The sequence below is a fragment of the Rhopalosiphum maidis genome, chromosome 2 (genome assembly GCF_003676215.2).
Source record: "Rhopalosiphum maidis isolate BTI-1 chromosome 2, ASM367621v3, whole genome shotgun sequence".
NCBI lineage: Eukaryota > Metazoa > Arthropoda > Insecta > Hemiptera > Aphididae > Rhopalosiphum > Rhopalosiphum maidis.
The window spans coordinates 8,956,266-8,971,723 of record NC_040878.1 but is presented as its reverse complement, the minus strand read 5'-3'; the positions used below and the strand labels follow the sequence as shown (position 1 = coordinate 8,971,723).

At 28.3% G+C, this 15,458-nt stretch overlaps 2 protein-coding genes across 6 annotated transcripts in view; one reads left to right on the top strand and one right to left on the bottom strand.

Annotated features, from left to right (window-relative positions):
• The window catches only part of LOC113551020 (laccase-2-like), a 25,610-nt gene extending 16,487 nt beyond the window's left edge, over window positions 1-9,123 (top strand). For 2 of the 3 annotated variants that reach the window (XM_026953009.1, XM_026953010.1), the window contains 8 exons: window positions 672-1,122; window positions 5,502-5,978; window positions 7,172-7,295; window positions 7,409-7,623; window positions 7,723-7,915; window positions 8,003-8,215; window positions 8,299-8,517; window positions 8,598-8,974. In XM_026953009.1, coding sequence (XP_026808810.1) covers window positions 787-1,122; window positions 5,502-5,978; window positions 7,172-7,295; window positions 7,409-7,623; window positions 7,723-7,915; window positions 8,003-8,215; window positions 8,299-8,517; window positions 8,598-8,974 — 2,154 coding nt within the window. In that variant the 5' untranslated portion in view covers window positions 672-786. Of the gene's footprint in view, window positions 1-671; window positions 1,123-5,501; window positions 5,979-7,171; window positions 7,296-7,408; window positions 7,624-7,722; window positions 7,916-8,002; window positions 8,216-8,298; window positions 8,518-8,597 lie in introns of those variants that run through there. The other variant, XM_026953012.1, reaches the window with a different exon arrangement.
• LOC113551021 (RPII140-upstream gene protein) lies at window positions 7,591-15,458 on the bottom strand. Of its 3 annotated transcripts, none has more exons than XM_026953015.1 (7): window positions 15,175-15,458; window positions 14,930-15,095; window positions 14,616-14,704; window positions 13,338-13,471; window positions 12,709-12,823; window positions 12,512-12,642; window positions 7,591-7,615 (listed from the first exon to the last, which is right to left on the bottom strand). In XM_026953015.1, exons 1-6 carry the CDS (start codon window positions 15,324-15,326, stop codon window positions 12,534-12,536), a joined length of 765 nt encoding a protein of 254 aa, XP_026808816.1. In that variant the 5' UTR covers window positions 15,327-15,458; the 3' UTR covers window positions 7,591-7,615; window positions 12,512-12,533. The 3 variants fall into 3 exon arrangements, with proteins under 3 accessions (XP_026808816.1, XP_026808815.1, XP_026808814.1); XM_026953014.1 differs by lacking the exon at window positions 7,591-7,615 and adding an exon at window positions 11,452-11,699; XM_026953013.1 differs by lacking the exon at window positions 7,591-7,615 and adding an exon at window positions 11,745-12,027 and having other exon boundaries at window positions 15,175-15,456.

Here is a 15,458-nt window from a genome sequence, read left to right as displayed (position 1 = left end):
TAATATTGAGTTTTATACTAAATTAAATAAACCGAGAGCCTACAGAACAATATACAACTCCAATCCCTTCATTGTCATACCTACTATTTAACACTCCCTATATAGATTATAGAATAATAATAAATCAATATATCTATGGAGCATATAAAGTATATAATACATACAGTTTACAAAGATTATTAATGTTTTGTTATTGAATCTGCTAAATGCTATACGTGCAAGTATATAAACTATAAACGATTACAATACTATTAAAATGTTGTGAAAACAATACACAGTCAAGGGTAAATCCCCCGAAATTCATTCCGTGATTTGAAGTTCTATTAAATAACAAATTGTGAGGGGGTGGGAGAAACTGCAACTTGCATGGTAATAAATGTTGGAATTTTAAAAATCCGGTTTCCGATTGACAAAACAAAATTACAATACATTATTCTTCTCGACACCGCTGAAGCAGCAGCACGGCGTCTGTGTGACCGTGTAACTATAGGTACTGTAATACTGTATCTATATAATATAGGTATTAAAATTATTAATATACGTTTACCTACATAGGTAGTATTATAATAGCTTGTCTACCTATATGTGTATGTAATAATAATAATAATAATAATATCATAAATTTAGGTACATAAAACAAATAATAATATTATGTACGTTTGCTTTTTCAGACGCATAAAATCCTGTTCAGAGTTTATCGTACACGCGTACCTACATCGTCGTTTTACCGATATAATATTGTTTACACATTATATTGTTTGTATATGAGATGAAAACGTAAGAAAAATGAAAGCACAGTGCTCTACCGTCGTGTTGTTTTATTACTGTTGCTGTACTATCGCGGTCCTGCGTCTGACGGACGCTGTGTCGACGCGACATGAACGCGATCAGGACGACGACGCCGTCACCGTCCATCCTTGCCAGAGAGAATGTCGCGTGGACGAACCGCCAAAAACGTGCGAGTACCGTTTCAAAGTAGAATGGTACTACACAATGAGCAAGGCTTGCTACGACTGTCCGTACAACATGACCGATTGTTACAGACCTGACTGTGTGCCAGCCGACGGCGTTGCAAAGCCCATTATCGTCATCAATAGAAGTCTGCCAGGACCTTCCATACAAGTAATAATAATGTTGTATTATAATGCGATACATAAATCGACCTATGCAATTATCAAAAAAAATAATATATATATATGTGTTGTGTGTATGTATGTATAGTACAGACTACAGGATCGCATGTCCTATATATATTATATATGTATATATTGTATATATTATGCGTATTATAATAATGATAATGTCATTATTCAATTATTGAGCACCCTCCTGAACTTACTTTCCCAGCCCGCATCGTACTTGAAATGATATTATCATTATGTAGGAGGTATATACTTATTGTGTTGTTCACGCGTGCGCCCTCCAATAAGCGACAGAAAAGTATAATAATTTTTACGGCTAAGTAAGTTCGTTTGGCCAAACGTGCAGCGTGCACAACGCACGGTGTACAACAGTAGTTGGCAGTCGTCCGTTGTTTTCAATTTTTACAATGGTATGATGTAGCAATAGGGAATTTTTTTTCGTGGACCTCGTCGTCACATAGCGGAAAAAACAACGAGAAAAGAAAAGATTTACGTTTACGTCCTTGGGCCGCCTGCAGGTATATATTATATTATATTTATGTCGAGCACACGTACCATAAATATATTGTTATAAATAATTATATTATTTTCCATTTACGAGTAGACATACGATGAGAATATTGTTAGTTTAAAATTATTATTATATGTGAAGATGGTGGAGTAGAAGAAAATAACTTTAAACGTGTTTTCGTGCATTTCATTGACTACTATTATAATTTAATTATATATAAGTAAATAAGTAAAAATATTCACCTAGTACGTTCATCCCCCTTTTATCCTTAAATAATAAATGTACTTAACTTTTTTACCATTTAAGAAGTATAGTGACAAACTGACAATACATAATATTTTTTTTTTTAATGATGACAGATAAAATCCAGTGTTTTGTATATTTTTAAGCAGAAGATTTTTTTTATACTCGTACATACTCATTTATCTAAATAAATGATTTGTTTTTGAAGTATTAAAATGTATGTAAAAGGATAATTCTCAATCTTATTATAAAATAAAAATATATATATTATATAAATAATATTTAATCTATATTATACTCATTGAACTTCTGCAGATCTTATAATATAGTTAAAAAAAAAATTATAGAATGTGAATAAATCAATATAAATAATGGTTTTCGAATCAACATTATACCTTATATTTTAACTATTTTAAGTAAGCCAATTATTATATAAACTATTATTTATAAAGTTAAATAACTCAAAAACTACACACATTAAAATTTCAATTTTGATAGGCATATCAACATTTTCAAAACAAATCATCTGCTTAACAAATATGGTTCTTGTTTAAAAAAAAAAGATGTTTGTATTACCACAGAACACTATTTAATATTATAAACTCATTAAAAACCTTAAAATATGAAATTCAACTATCTTATACTTAAGAACCATATTTTCCAAATTTATATAATGTATATCATTTATGGTGTAGTGTTCTGTGGTGAACCAACATTATTTTTTAAAAAAGAATCGTTCTTTTTCTTGTAAATTATTAATCAAATTACTTTTTTGAAAATTTTAAGGTACTTGAATCAAAATTTGAACGAGTAATTTTTACCTTTGCGTACTTAAGAAGATAATGATAATATGTCCTAAATAATTTAATTAAAACATATTATAGATTACGGAAACTATAATGATTTGAAAATGTTACCTAGTTATTAATGTTAAAGTCTTAAAATTTTTAAAATATGAGAAATAAAAATTACTTACACTAAAATACTAGATCCATTACCCAATATTAAACTACATATTATTTATTTTTGTAAAACCGTTTTTAACGATTACTATTTTTAGTATATACATTTTAATAACTCAGAAAAATAACTAGTTCAAATTTTATTTTAGATAGATCAATATTTAAAAAAAAAATCATTCGGTAAACAGCTTACTGTAAAACAAGTATAAAGGTTCATATTTGAAACTTATAATTTTGTGTCACCACAAGATATAGTATAAAATCTCTAAAAGATTTAAAATACGATCCTACCTTATGAATAACCTACTTAAAATAATTCAAAAATCAGGGTTTGAATAAATTCATTATTGAAGAAAAAATAAGGGTGATCATATTTGATGCTTATCGCTTGGTAAATTACCCTTAACTGATAGTTACAACTGTAGATCGTAGTTTACATATTATAATTTAGACAAGCAATTTAATCGAGTTTTATAGCACAGGGTATAACTTTTGCCCAACCAGCAATCTGCAGTATATACTTATTACTTTTGATTATATATTAATTGTACACCATCGAGAATATTTTTCCAAACTGCAGTGCTTTTTACTTATATTATTATTTATACAGAGGCGCGCACTAGTTCTTAGTAACGACTGATGGCCAAATGACCAATGCATATTTAAAATTATATTTTTTAACGTTAATCATTGTATTGCATGCTGTAATCCTGTAGGTATTATTATTTGTGCATGAACGATTTGTTTAATAATTACAATTTTAAACTCGTATTTTAGTATTTACATGTTTAAATATGGAAACAGCATTGAATTATTTCGAACAATTTAAATGGCAAAATATCGAAATCGTATAATATAATTTATACTGGTATATCTATTCAATTACACAGATGGCAATTAGAGAATTGAGATGGCGAAACAGTGATTATTTTTAATTTTCGTTGATGTTTTCCAACACTGACAATATTATTGCAACATAATATTATGTATAACACATTATGTCTGTAATTAAATCCATGTGTAAATACCTATGATGTACATTTATACAAATATATTAATATATGTCTTACGAACACTAGTCTTTATTATAGGTACAAGTAGTACAACAATAAATATATAACATATAGGCTATTAAAATAAGGTATGTTAACGAAACAGCGATTAATTGACTTAACGGGTGTAGAAATATGAGTTAAGTGAGACAAGTTACTATAACAGGAATCGATAACTATACACATGATTCATTATTTTTTAATTATCTCCGGGCAAAAAAATATTTTATTCCACTAATGAAGAAAACAAAACGAAACGCTTTTCATCGATGACAAATATTATAATATTATTGTCATTTATTTCATTATTTGTACAACACACATATTATGTTACACCAACCAGCCATCAATTGTAGAATTGTTTATGAATTTTAAAAGTTGAAAGTAATTATTTACTATATAATAGCATTGATTAAATATACAAATGTATTGATGTATATATTAATGTATATTTAATCAATGATAATAGTACACAATATGATATAATATGTAAGAGTGATTTTATTTTTATTTACAAAAATTTATTTTTAAAAGTATAAATAATACTAAGTGACTAGCTAAGCTCTTCTGGCTATCCAATAATTAAGACATTTACATTTACTTATAATGAACTTTACAAAAACCTATTTTCAACATAAATACCTAGTCAAAAATAAAAATTCATAGAAACAAATTAATAAAAGTATAACTTAAAAAACTTTTTCAAAAACCAATAAATTTAATAAAATGTTTTATTTGTAATAGATCTTATTTTAAAAGTTCTTAAAGTAAAAATCTAACTAGAAACAGATAAAACAAAATAATAGAAATAATAAATAAAGGTTTATATCCTACATACGGAATTGTTATGAGATAAAATTATAAAATGGAACTTAAAAAACAGTTACATTTGATCTTCAGAAAGAGCTGTTTCATTAATGTTAATACAATTTGTCCATGTTACAGTTGAAAGTAGAAAATCTTTAATTATACTATTTTGCAGCAAATATTTTAGCCGGAAAAGTGAAGTAAAATATTTAAAAATCGATGGCTTTTATTTTGTTTGCCCAAACACTGCAACTATATTATACGGTAGAAAACTTATGTCAGATTCTCATTATCCCTGTTTCATTTTGTTTTCCATATTGTATTTAATACTCATATATATCAAAACGTTCATAATCTGCGAACTACGAAGGTATTCGGTAAAAATAAAATCGTTATAACAAGTAGGTACAGGACACTAGGTGTAAATACCTATATAGAAAATACTTATACGTCGCGAATAATGAGAAGAAATCAACTCGTATACCTACAACATATCATCGTATGCCCGCAAACATATAATATAATAAAATATATTATGAATTATTATCTTGTCAATCGCGTAGAAATCTTGAATTTTTTGTCTTTTCGGTTCTCCAAGAGGTATTTGCGACACAGCTCGATAGATATAAGTTTAGCGCGTGTATACAGATACAAATATTATTATAATTATAAAATAGTTACGCCTAACGCTTGCAAACGGAATTAACGCGCGCGAAATGTTATGATATAATAAACACGTGCGTACCAACGTACTAACGATTGACGTGTGTGTCACGTTCCACAGGTGTGCTTGGGTGACACGGTCATGGTGGACGTGGAGAACGCCATGATGGAGGAGTCGACGTCCGTCCACTGGCACGGGCACCATCAGCGCAACTCGCCGTACATGGACGGCGTGCCGTACGTGACGCAGTGTCCGGTGCCGCCGCACAGTTCGTTCCGGTACGTGTACCTGGCCGACAACGAGGGCACGCACTTCTGGCACTCGCACTCCGGCTGCCAGCGGGGTGACGGAGCGTTCGGATCGTTCGTGGTGCGAGCCCCGAAGTCGCGGGACGTACACCGCGACATGTACGACGTGGACGTGCACGTCATCACGGTTACCGACTGGCTGCACGAGCTTGGCATCCGCAAGTTCCTCGCCCACTACCACGGTTCGGGCAACAATAAGCCCGAGACCATTCTGATAAACGGCCGCGGCCGTTACAAAGTGTTCGACGGTGGTTACCGCACGCCCCTGACGCAGTTCAACGTGACCAGAGTGAGTATATTGTAATAACCTACCGTCTGCTACAAACAATATAGGAAAAATAAACATAATTACCACTTACGCTGTTGTACGAGTCAGTGGCGCAGATGTCATTTAAAATATCCGTAACCGATTTATTTGTATACTACTATACATATCCCACCCAACCCGATCTACCAGAGATTTATTAACTTTATATTTTTATTATTAATTATAAGAAAACTTTCGAGTGTCTCTTGAGTCTCTTGAGACATAGCGATTCGAAGTCTAGTTTTTACTAATTTCATGCCCAAGGTGTCTATATCCGCCCGGCCCACCCACTTAAATTAGGTATGGCATTTTTCACAGTGGAACCATATTATAGAATCGGCGCCACTAGTACGATTTCATGTTTTAAAACTCTTGAAACCTAGGTGATTTGTTGGTTTGTCCAATAGGTACCTAGTATACTTAGTCCATCGACCGTCATCGCGTTTAATATACATATAGGACCTATCCCTTTCCGCGAAAATTTGATCTAATGCACTGCAAGTTCAAAGAAATGTGAATGAATAAAATAATAAATGGTTGCCACAAAAAATTAGGCACTCAAAACTCACAATAAATTTATATTTGATGAAGTATGATAAATTTAAACGATTGCTTAAAAGATGTAATATATTTGACAAAAAGCTGAGTAGAATCTTCTACTTACAGAAAGTAATATTGTTATTGTGTAATAACAATATTCAGCGTAATATATATATAGCGCGATCTATGAACAGCGTTTATAGTTATTACGTATGTAATTTTTTTAGTTTGTTACAATATAATTAAAATATGGTTTAGTGCCTTGAATAATCTTCAAATTTTCATAAAATATGGAAATAATAAATATATTTCTATGTGGGAAAAAAAAAATAACGACTAAGTAGATTTAATAATATTAAATATAGATATAAATATTATATTAAATCCGTTTGTTGTTTACGTAATACGAAAAAAATTTAATTTCCTATTTGTATAAGCCGATATTTTTAATTATTTAGTTTATAATATTATTCGACACAGAATAGGATTATAATATAAGTAGTATTTATCACTTAATAAATGCATTAACTTAAATTTAATCGATCTTTTGTAAAAAATTTGTGACCCTTATATCTATATAAATGGAAATCAATTAACATCAATATTAAATATTTTAATGTTTTTATATTGTTTAGGGTAAACGATATAGGTTTAGACTGATTAACGCTGGATTCCTAAATTGTCCAATTTCAATGAGTATTGATAATCATACATTTACTATGATTGCAACAGATGGATATAATGTTCAGCCAGTAGTAGGTGAATAATAATATAGTTATACTTAAAAATAACCAAAATAATAATGTTATTAGATTCCATATACATATTATAACAATGATAATAATATGACGTATATGTAAACATGTTTACAGTCGATTCATTTGTAAGTTATGCTGGTGAACGTTGGGATTTTGTAGTGGAAGCAACAGCTAATGTTGGCAATTATTGGATGCGATTTAGAGGATTAATGGACTGCGATGAAAGATTTACCAAGGCCTTTGAAGTATCAATTTTGCACTATGATGGAGCAAGTGACGAAGAACCAGAGGGCACACCAACATATGACAATACACTTCATTCCGGAATTGTAAATATAATGCACAATTACAAAATAATATCAATAATTTTTTGTTTCGTGATTATATTTAATATTTAATTAATGCATTTAAATACACAATAATTACAGCAATTGAATGCACTGAATAAAGGATCTGGACTAATGGACACAGCCACTGTATCAGAATTAGAAGACGCAACACCTCCAAAACACGATCTTCGTTTAGCAAAAAAACCAGATGTAACATTATTTATGTCTTATGATTTTTATTCTTTAGATAATCCACATTTCCATAAACCTATGTTATATGGATTCAAACAAGGTATATAATAATTTTATTTTAAGAATTAATGGAATACGATTATGAAATCGGTTTAGTGGATAAATATTTTTATATTATATGTTATAGTATCGCATAAGTCTGAACGTGTTTACACACCACAAATTAACAAAATGTCTTTCAAGCTTCCATCATTTCCATTATTATCTCAAAGAGAAATGATTGAACCTTGGATGAGTTGTGATCATATAAAGAAAGATTGTTCAAAAGAGTTTTGTGAGTGTACAAATATTATAAGAGTTCCTCTGGGGTCAGTCGTTGAACTATTTCTCATTGATAAAGGTAAATAAAAATATTGGAAAAAAATAGAACGTATACCTATAGTAAAAGTAATTGACTATACAAACATACTTATTAATTTTAAGGTGTAACATACAACGCAAATCATCCATTCCATTTGCATGGACATCCATTTAGGGTAGTTGCGATGGAAAGAGTGGGAAACCATACTACTGTAGAAGAGATAGAACAAATGGACAGGGATGGGCGTATCGAAAGAAATCTACGAACTGCGCCTCTTAAAGATACCGTAACTGTACCAGATGGTGGATTTACAATATTACGTTTCATAGCCGATAATCCTGGTAAGGCAGAAATACAACATGAACGATATTTTTAAAACTTCAAAAATTAACAATAAGTACCTATTGATTTTATATAACAGGTTATTGGTTATTTCATTGTCATATCGAGTTTCATGTTGAAGTGGGCATGGCAACTGTGTTCAAAATCGGTGAAGACTGGGACATGCCACCATCACCTCCAGGTTTTCCGAAATGTGGAAACTATAACGGTAAAGGATTAGTGTCAATACTGAATCCTGAAGACATGGATTCGGTGTACGCAAAAAAAAATGAATCCAGTCAGAGTAATGGTTTGGACGTAGATATCGAAAGTCGTACAAATATGATATCCACATTAGGCAAATGGTGGCCATTCGTCGGAGGCGCACATCCTTATGTAGCATCAGCTGCTAGTATCAATTCATCGTATTTCTCAATTTTATTATGTATTGTAATAAGCTTTTTAATTATTGAATAACGTGAAGTTATAATAAATAAAAAGCTCATTGTTTATTAAAATGTGTATTATAAAATTTATAGTTATAAGTAATTGTATATTTAAATTTATTGTGAATTGTGATATGTATATATTATATAGTTATAAATAAAATAAATGTTTACTTTGATCGTTGTGATGAGTTATTATGTCTTATTCAAAATGGTTGATGGGTTACCTACTGATTACAAATTACAATGTGGAAAATTAGGAACGGTAGTCCCCATAAATGTTTTTACATCACACTAAAATATCAAAGTAGTCGATAAAATATAATATAAATAACGGTACCTACTCATTTTTATTTTTATTATATAATATGCAGGGACGCAATTTCAATGAAAAAACTGAGGGTGCTGAACCTCCTCTATTTTTTTTTATGTTACTATTAAAATCTAAATTAATATGAAACAATTTGCATTTTAAATTGTTGATTATTGAAATGACATTCTAGTATAATGCTGTGTTTTTAATTCACATACAGACGTTCGTGTTGTTCACTGTTTTAAAATAAAAATTTCCCTCGATTTGCTATGCAAAACCACCTAAAATAGGTCACAGGGCAAAATTAAATGCATTTTGAGTGCGCCTCAAAACTGTATGGAGTCATTCGTGCATTGCGATTACTCGCAAACAAATAAATTGTTTTCTTTCAAAACCTTCAGTATACAAAAACACACCTTTACAACGACAAAAAATCAGTCAAAAATGTAGTTTGTTACTATTTTTATCGAGGATACCGCGATATTTAAAAAATCAATTGTTTTCCAGTATTTTTGGTATATCATAAAAGTAAGTACATTATCCAAAATGTGAGGGCTTACCCCTCCCCCCCCAAACATTAATTTTAGCCCACCCCCTCCCATACTCTCGCCAACAGTAGCAACATTTTTAAACTTTAATTTAAAATATCGTTTTATTTTTTTTATTAATATAATAATATCTTGGAAAAATTCAAAAATATTTATTTTTTTTGGTTATTAAACTATATTATTGTATATAATGACTAATGACCCTGTGTAACTGTGTTAGACGTTGTGTAGTTTAAGTATACAAAATGCTACACTTAGCGCTTTCAGCTCCAACTTCTAATGAGTTCTGCATATTGTGAAAGAACATTCTTAGCAATGTGTCGAATAAACACTTGCATAAGATCAAACATGTTACCAAATCGGTTTTCAAAGTTTTTATCATAGCATCATAGCAATAGAAAGAGCTTTGTCAAACGCTCTTAACAAAAAAGACATTTTAAATAAATTTGTTTATACTGAGTGGAGGCTTAAACTGTATATTGTAATAGTTATGTATAAAAATTCTTTAACTATCGTAGTTTAACTTATATTTTGAGAAAATTTAACTTGTATCTAAAATAATACTTAATAATATGTTAATATTTTAATGTTTAATCTCAATACCACTTTGTTTATTATTTGTTTTATAATAATATAATAATAAAATATCAATTTACATTTATAATTAATTAATGTAACGTGTTTGGGGGTATGGGTCTTTTTTTTAAATTAATTAACTTATTACAAAAATTATAAGGCTGAAGCTTCCCCTAACTTTAAGGTCTAGTTACGCTTATGATGGATATATATTTGTATTAAATTGAAAGTTTAAAACAAATAATAATAATAATAATATCTAACATTGAACCTGTATTTGAAATAATGGTGGGTTTATTGACAAATGTATGACATTTTTACATTAATAAATTCACTTTAAATTAAACTATCTAAAGAATGTTATAATGTTATTATGTACTTTTTCCTGCAATAACAATGACATAAAATACTAAAATAGATAGTCAATTTTTGTTTTTATAAATGATACATGTATTATTAATTATTTGTTGGTATCTAAAATCAATCCATTGGATTTCGATTAACCTATTATAACTTCACTTTTTTTGAAAGGTCATATACTTGTTTTTTAATTAAATATATTATTATTTAATTTCACTGTGAATAAGCTATTAATTTACTTTTAATTATAACTAAAAACTGTATTAACATTAAATGCTTATAGTTGATTGAATATTATGCAACACACCAACCAAGAGTAAATGGTATAAGTTGACAACAGTTCTTCTCAGCTTCAACAGGCAGCTTCAAGCACCAGTCTTGATAATAATTTTATTATTTACTTCAGTAGAATAGAATATTTTATAATAATATTTTACATACATGACATTTTACTGGATAAAAGTTTAAGTTTTTTATGAGTGATAAGTTTCTTGTTTAATTTAACATCTAAATCCTTTATTATTTCTGTTTAGTAAATTAAACTATCTCTGATATATCACATCAATGATAGCTGTTTTATAGTTATTATCACATAATCATATAAAAATTATATATATAGTTATAAAATCAAATTATTTTATGGTAATTTAGAATTGTTTTAATTATAATTTATCAAATATTTAAACAAATAATTAAAGATGTTTTAATATCGTTCAGAAAAAACAATATAGATTTAGGTAGATTGATTGACCTAGGATTTTTAAATTTTTCAATATCAATTATCATTTATCATCGGCATAAATCGTTCATATAAAGTTTAACCAGTAGTATACTCTGTTCAGAAATCTATGGCTCGACAAACATCAGTTTATCTGTACATTCTCACGCATCCCTATAGTGGAACTGGTCTCAATGGCAGGTTGTTACGTGGAGATGCGCAAAATTAGTGTGTTCTATTGCTAAACAAAGTACAATAAGGAATAATTTAGTTACACATATAGATATACTAAAATAATAACACTATTTACTTCAACACAAATTACTAATAATCATAACAATATGTACATGTTAACAGTTGATTAATTTATAAGTAATGTATGAAAACATTGGGATTTTGTAATAGAAGTAACAATTTATATTACAAAATTATTGGATACAATTTAGAGGATTAGTAGACTGTATTAAAAGATTTCCCAAAGTCTTTGAAGTATCAATTTTTCACTATGGCGAAGGCTGGTAATGAAGAACTGTATGGAGTGCTCCCAACATATGACAATACACTTCATTCTAAAATTGCAATAAATTATAATGTACAATTAATAAATAGTATTAAAACTTTTTTATTTTAAGTTATACAAATGTGAAGTAGTATTGTTTGGATACCCCCTTCTATCAAGCTGTCCAGTCCTGTACAAATTATCTATATTACTTATTGTATAAATTAATGCAGATTGTATATATTCATGTTTGTTGTTAATAAAAAAAAAAAGTTATACACAATGATTACAGTAATAGAATACACCGAATAAAAGATCAAAATTAACCAATACTATCACTGTATCAAAATAAGAAAATGCAACATTTCAAAGAAACAAGATGCACATTGATATATAGCATCCAACCTTAATATTTATATACCATATTTCTAAGTGTTATTATAAAAAGTGATAAGCGGCTAAAAGTTTAATAATTTTAAGTTATTATTTAATATTAATTTATAGTTAATACACACACACACACACATATTATATATATTAAAATAGATATTTACCATAAATTATAATATCAGTTCTTTATTCTGAAATTGTTTCTGACGGTTGTAATCTTTTTTCATGTGCTTGTAGCTCAGGTGTATTATCATATTTGAATATCCGAGATGTTTTTTGTTCTTTAACAAAATACCTGCAATAAACACAACATGGTTGAATATTTGTTTTCCGATTTATATTTTAGCGTCATCTGACATACAGGTCTCTTTCTATTTGACTCTGATTTTGCCATTCTTTTACTTCATCCATAGTTAAAGAAGAAAACCTTAATACTAATAATGTAAAACCTCCAACAATGACACCTAAAACGCCTCCTGAAATAAACATACATAGATTAGGGAACAAGATTATATTTTTAAAACTAAGAAATTTAATTTTAAAAATAAATAGATTTGGCTTTTTAAAATTAAATAATATAATAAGTTGGACAACTTTTTCTCCATGTTTCCTTATTTAAACTCAGTATAAACTTTGTTTTTTTTTTTTGTGTGTTTATTTGTTTATATGATATATTAATACTTAATAATGTTTTAATGGTAATAGATTTAAATGATTAACATATTTCTTTTTTCAGTGATAGATTAACAATAATAAATAGTACCTAGTTAGTTAATTGAAAAATGGATTTTTTCTAACTTTGGAATACTACATGAACAAGTGATATTATATTTTTACTGTTTAAAATATTAATAACATTATGAAACAGATAAGTAAAGGCTAAAAGTAAATGTTATACACAGTCCAGAGTATTTATATTTAGGTATTTATATCTACATAGTTTATATTATGATGTATTAATTATGTTACATTATATTAAAAAATACTTACCCAATGTAGATCCAACAATAAAACCTTTCATACCAAAACTTATTCTTGCAATTCCACCTACTATAAGACCACCTAATGCATAACTAAATACAGTAACGTTTTGTGTATACGCATTAACAGCTGTTACTACAGTTCTGAAAAGAAAAATAATGAATACTTTAAGAACCCACCAATATTTGTTTTTTGTTTTTTGTTCTAAAATGATATTTTAATAGCTATAATAGCTAATATATTATTTTTCTACTATCATGATTATAACTTTTATATTTTATTCATTCATAGAGTACATAACATAATAAATGTACTATAAAATATGTAATACATTGTGTTGTAAGGTAATGATGAAAACAGTTTGTATTATGTTAGGGTAGCATTATTTTTTTCATAAGCAAATTAACTTTTGTTGATTACTTCAATCAAACTTCTGCCACATATTTTCTGACTTTTCAATTTATTAAGCACAGACTTCCCTTTACAATGTTTTCTAGTCAACAACAACTTAACTTTTCAACAAAAATTTCAGAAATTAATTGAGATAATTTATCTAACCTAACCTAACCTATGAAATAAACAATAGTTACCAATGGTTAGGTTAAGTTATACTTTCATTTAAGCTAGTTATTTTCCAAATATCCAATTTATTCTTTGCACTTATGCTAACAAAATCACTATCATCCACTTGCTGTAAATGTTTTTCCATTACAATCTACACACATTTCTGATTTAATGTAATTTGTTCGAATTAAAACACTGATTTCTAACAACTAGAAATTTCTTTGAGATTTATCTTTCAATTAATAAAAGGTTCTATGTTAATTTATAATGGATGAAATATTTAAACAAAATTTATAATATTTTAACTAATGGCCAATATTTATAAGTTACCGAGGATAGCCCATAACAGTATGATTGAATTTTGGCATTTTATTGACATGGATAATAAAATTTGTTTAATATTGTATAGTACAATAATAATAATAACACCTAAAATAATATACTTTAATATAATAGTATTGAACTTAGACTAATAAAAACCTTATACTGTATGTATAAAAAATATAACATAGTTATTATTTTGTGTGCTTATAATAAATATTTACTGTCAATACATATACATTTAAGATATTAAATTTATTAACTATTATAATTTATTATGTTTAAAAAATAGGTTATTATTACCTTTGCATTATTCATTCAATAAATATAAAAAATGCATTCTGCTTCTTTCAGATATAAATCCGAAACATAAAATATATTACATAAACCATGAAAACTTACGAAAAACAACCGCAGAACAGTGCTACCCTGGTTCCCCATTTAAAAACGCCTCTTGCCATTGCCAATGTTACTTGCGATTGTAGTTTAGCCTAAAAGATCATTCATGCATGTTTGATATCATAATTTAGATCAAGATTATATTATATAACAGCAATTTCCAAACTAAGAGCACTAAACAAGGGAGGTGCGATGTCAATATTGATATTGTGTACACTATACACTGGTTCAAAGGAGGAACAATTTTTATTTTTAGGGATACATGAACCAAAAAAGTTTGAGAACCGTTGGTATAAAATATGAATTTAATCGCATACTTTGGCTTCAAACTGATTTTGAAACAGTGTTGATTGGTTTTTCTGAAAAAAATCTTCATAAGCCCGTTTACTGTAGGATAAACTACCATACACACCACCCATCAAACTGCTGTAACATATTGTTGAAAATATAGCTCTTACATCTGCAGATGGATTACCATCTTCGCTGAAAACAAATACAAATTTAAATAACCCCAAATGGTTCAATTTAAGTTAATTTTAATTTGTTAAACATTTAGACCTACTCTGTGGCAAATGCGTTCAAAACACCTTGCCAACCACCGACTTTTTTTACAACCAAGACTTCTGTTCCTTCTAGATCATGTTCATTTTTATTTAAAAAAAACGCCGGTAAAAAACACCTTGTATGGGATAGTTTTAATCGTCTAAAAAACATAGTTTTAGCACATTTATAATACACAATTACTTTAAACGATAAAATGTTGGATGGAAGATCTATTTAAAATTTAAATTTAAATAAATTACAAGCACATATTATATAAACATTTACAAATATGCTTATTATTTT